The following is a 4920-nucleotide window of genomic DNA, read 5'->3' on the forward strand; positions in this document are numbered from 1 at the left end:
TTTTTATTATCGTCACATTGCTCTTATGTTGTTGAAAATGATTGATAAAACAAAATGTTTTCCACGAATAGAAGTCATTTTGTTGGCAACAGAATAAGCAACAGTTACTCTCCGTTTGCTTTGAATCTGCTGACATAAAATGTTTTAAATCTGCTCTCATGTTGTTGAATATGTAGGACTATGCGTTACGTTTTCAGCAAATACACAGCAACTAGTCAAAAATTCATGCTCAGCATTAAGTTGCCTGATTTTGCAAAACATGCATAGCTATCAGGGTGCCGTCACATGGGGCGTAACTTGCGTAGCGTAATTTCCGTATTCTAGTAACTTTTAAAATACGTTACGCCATTTTAAAAGCCTTCTTTCACATAAAATATTTGGCGGATTTTCAAGAAATGCGTATCTAATGCAACCAACTGCTGATTTAGGGTTTCTCTTGTACTCTCTAACAGAAATGCTAAACAAATTTACGATTGGTTTTTGTAATTTACGCATCTTGGAAAGTACGCCTCATCTGGAACTGATACTCTGCACACTAGTATGTTTGAATCATCTATGTGCGAATCTAACCTGTGCGGGCATACATTCCTGTTACTTGTAATTTTTAAAAATTTATATATTTAAAACGAAATAAATATATGTTAGGCATTTAAGAAAAAGAAAGCATTTTACATGCAAGAAATTCAAGCAACACGGACATATCTATTAATATACAACTATAACATTAAAATTTTGTATCAACATATCGCAAGAAGGTTGGATATGACAGAATGTTATTACAGAATAGCTATTATAAATAATAAATTTGATATAAAACTGTTCCTTAATTTACCCTGATTTCATTATCCATCTTTCAATTTTGTTCTGCTTATTTAAGTAATACATGTGTTACCAATACATGTATTACTCCATGTACACCCAAGTGTACAGAAGTCACCACTTTTTACATACTCGCAGTTTATGATTAATGAAACGACTAGAGCTTCGTTACGTTAATCATGAACTGTAAATATGTAGAAAGATAGCGACTTCTCAGTTTGAAAAATTTCCCCATGGACAGAATCAAAGTCCTTGGGTGTACACAGCGTTTCTTACGCAGGAAATTGGATTCGACGTAACGATAATAACGTAAAAGGCGTAAAGTAACTAGAAGGAAGCTGATGTTCCAGTAAAACAATATCATTGGTCGGCGCAAGTTACGCTTACGCAAGTTACACCCTATGTAACGGCACCCTCAGGGGGTCGATCATGAAACTTTTTCCCTAGGGCGGAAACGTGAAAAGTGAAAAATTTCTCCATTAACTTCAATGATAAAGATTTTCACTTTTCACGTTTCCGCCCTAGAGAAAAAGTTTCATAATCGACCCCCAGGGTGATTTTACATGGAGCGCGGAAACGCGGAAACGTGGAAGACAAAAATAACTAGATTTACTAAGATTCCCGCATTTCCGCGCGTTCTCTTCCATCTGTTTTGGATGCCTTGTATTACATGAAGCATATTTTGAGCGGAAAAGCGGAACGGAGAATTATAAATTATTAATTTTTAACGGTGTTAATTAATTTAAATGATTGTATTCAATAAATAAGCTAAAAAGGTAAGTATATTATTAAAAATTGTAATGCATTAAGTAAATATTATTTTAAGAAACAAATACAAATGTCTAGTTTTCACTATTCCGTTCCGCTTTTCCGCGTAAATCGTGCTCCATGTAATACAAGGAGGAAAAATTTGCGGAACGAACACTAAAATCCGTTGTCAATCCGGCTCCAACGGCTATAGTATTTTATCCGAAGCCGATTGAAGAAAAAAGTATATTTCTACATATTCCAATTATTTTTATGTTTTAATAGTGTATATAATATGATCCAAACATCATGTTGATGATTATTATGAAGTATCTCATGCAAGCAAGGGATGAACCGAGATAGAGATAATAAGATATGCAGAGATAACTAAGAAAAAAGTTATTTATATGTTTTATTTGTACTTGCATTACAAAAAATTACAAAAACAAGAAAGGACCGTAGTATAAGGGTACGACCTATTTTTGCTGAGAGAAGAAGAATTCTGCAAGGTGACAGCGATAATTTACTTGTGGAAATGCGATTAACAGATTCACAAAAATATTTCAACTACCTTCGAATGTCACCAACAATCTTTAACGAGTTATTGAATATTGTTGGACTACTGATCGAGAAACAAAATGTTGTTCGCAATCCAATACCAGCCAGAACAAGATTAGAAGTGACTGTACGATGGTTAGCATCTGGTGACAGCATGACATCGCTATCATATGCTTATCGCATTGCCCAATGTACGCTATCTCAAATTATTCCGGAAACTTGTGAAGCAATTTGGATCTCCCTAAAAGATAAAGTTATAATTGATCCAACTGAAGAAAATTGGAGGACGTTTCTGTTTCGATGTTTCGTCTAGCACTCAAAAATTTATTTTCGATATCAGCTTGCCTTTGCACATCTGTAATTAATAATATATGATGAATATCTAAAAAAACAAAACTAAGAGAAAGTTGCTTCTTACTTTTATCGATTTTCTGCTTTTTGAGCCTTGTAACGAACAAAACGATCTTCTTGATGATTTTGATAATGGATAAATGATGGATGCAGAATCATCCAGTATGGTATTATCATCGGTAAAGTTGTCTGCAGTCATGTCCACTTGCATATCATCCATGTCAGTGTTGGATGAATTTTGTTGTAAAAGAGATTGGATAGAGCTGACGCTTCTGAAACCAAAACAGTTTTACAAATTATTAAATCCAATTGCACACAATTTAAATATTTGTAAAATCTCAAATAAAAAACTTATAAAACGTATAAATACTTACTGTATTGCCTTTTCCTTATCATCGAAAAACCTTATTTGCTCGTAATAAGCAAAAGAACTTTTTATTGGATGACCGGATTCCGCTCCCGATCCACTTCGAACGTATCCACGCATTTTTTTTCGAGCTTTCATATATGAATCTCGAAGATGTTTCCATCTTTGTTTTGCAGCTTCCATAAACAAGGATCCTATGATTGTACACAGAATCCTTAGTTTATTTTTACAAGCCAATAATATATTTCTAATAAATAATTAAAAAATGATCATACCATCAAATACGTATGCAATCTCTTGCCATAAACTATCCTTTTTCAATTTGGTTCTTTTTTTGACCGAAATGGAATGCCATAAAGCCTTTCGTATTCGAATCAACTCGATAAGTAGCTCATCTTGGGTGAGTGTAGATTGTGCGGTAGACTGTACAACTCCTTCCGAATGTCTTGGTCCTTTAAAATAAATAAATAAACAATAACTCAAATTACCGCGAAATAATTTAACTGATCGTTCTGATAGATCAGTAATATACAAGTCCTACAACCTCATGTACAAAATATACATTGTTAAAACTACATATTATTATGTACTTGTGATTAATAATAATAATACATTTGACTAATTATATCATTTTGCAAAGTTATTATGTCTTATTTGAAAAGTGTGCACAAAGCATCAAAATGTAAAAAAATATCATCTGGATCTGCCTACTCAGCTATTTATATTGATAATGGACAAATCTGGTAAATATTTTAGCCATTATGTCGCTGAAATGTTGTTAGCACAATGCCTTGGTGATGACATAATGGCCAAAATGTTTATCAGAAATTTAACAAATAAAATTTATGACGAATAAAACTTAATTCCCAAGAACTACTCTACATAAGTATAAATAAATAAATAAATATAATAAGCCTTTTATGCAACTATAATTATTCAAAAGAACATACTTATAGTAACCACGGAATTTGTATCGACATTTATCATGTCTATATTTTCTCTGTATGCAGAGAAATAGTTGTGATCTAAAATTGTTCCACTCGACGACACTTGCAGAACGTCTCCGCAATAACCACATTTTGTTGCCTGTGAACAAAAATACAATTATTTTATTAATTCAGACATAGAGTACCAATCGCTAATGGATTATCAATTTAAATATTTGTGCTGTTCGACTTTATTATAATTTATTATTTTATTATTGAAGATGATCAATTTTGAGATCGAAAACGTATGTTGAACATGTAATCATGCAAACTTTATGTAAATTGACGTGAATTTGTATAATTAATATTAGCATAACGATCTTGCACGGCTCGTTAGCCCTTTTAATATTGTAATGATTTTAAAATACTAATGATTTTTAAGCTTACGTATCTGTAATTATATAATATTAAATTTTGATTTTACCATTGTTTATAATTATTATATTTTATATAAAGTAAGCAATTCTTTTTACAAAAAACGTACTTGATTCATATACAAAATTTAAAATTTTAGGTTAGGTTTTACGCGTTAATTATATCTATATCGAAAGAAATGTAGAAATTACACAGATTTTTCTGTCAAAATAATAAAGCTATTATATTTATTATTAACAATTATTTAAATTATACTTACAGGGTTGTCCATTTTAGAAACTCAAATTTTTATTTTGCACGTGCACACACTGATTCCGCTTTTCCGCTCAAACACGCGGGAAGAAACGACGGAATAGCAGAAACGCGGATCTAATTATTTTCGCGTTTCCGCGCTCCATGTAAAATCACCCTCAGGGATACTGATAAACCGATACTTCGTTATGCGTAGTTTAAGTCCATTCTTTTCGTACGTCCGACCGTTAGGCGCCGGTATTGTCACAAGAAGTTTCTAGTTTTGCGCTTCGCGACCGCCACCGTCTCTTTTGTTTGCGTTTACCCGGTCCGAGGCATTTCGTTTCTTTATTTTGGTTCTTTCTGTTTCATTTCGGTTCGTTACTTTTTGTATAAGATCTTCTTCAATAAATTTATGATATTTATTTGACAAATCTGAGTGCGATTATTTCTCCGAACCCGCAATCCGGCGAGCTTATCCGTAAC

At 32.6% G+C, this 4920-nt stretch overlaps 2 protein-coding genes across 2 annotated transcripts; one reads left to right on the top strand and one right to left on the bottom strand.

Annotated features, from left to right (window-relative positions):
* Positions 1 to 2002: 2002 nt before the first annotated feature.
* LOC113005615 lies at positions 2003 to 2469 on the top strand (the record flags this gene model as incomplete). The annotated part of the gene is made up of 1 exon (XM_026141389.2): positions 2003 to 2469. A coding segment is annotated over one exon (435 nt), but the record flags the coding sequence as incomplete, so codon positions are not given.
* Positions 2366 to 4474, bottom strand: LOC120359699. The gene is made up of 6 exons (XM_039458314.1): positions 4463 to 4474; positions 3803 to 3928; positions 3118 to 3379; positions 2850 to 3036; positions 2543 to 2747; positions 2366 to 2479 (listed from the first exon to the last, which is right to left on the bottom strand). The coding sequence occupies exons 1-6, from the start codon at positions 4472 to 4474 to the stop codon at positions 2441 to 2443; spliced, it is 831 nt and encodes a 276-aa protein (XP_039314248.1). The 3' UTR covers positions 2366 to 2440.
* Between the last annotated feature and the right edge of the window lie 446 nt (positions 4475 to 4920).

The sequence above is a fragment of the Solenopsis invicta genome, chromosome 16 (genome assembly GCF_016802725.1).
Source record: "Solenopsis invicta isolate M01_SB chromosome 16, UNIL_Sinv_3.0, whole genome shotgun sequence".
Lineage (NCBI taxonomy): Eukaryota > Metazoa > Arthropoda > Insecta > Hymenoptera > Formicidae > Solenopsis > Solenopsis invicta.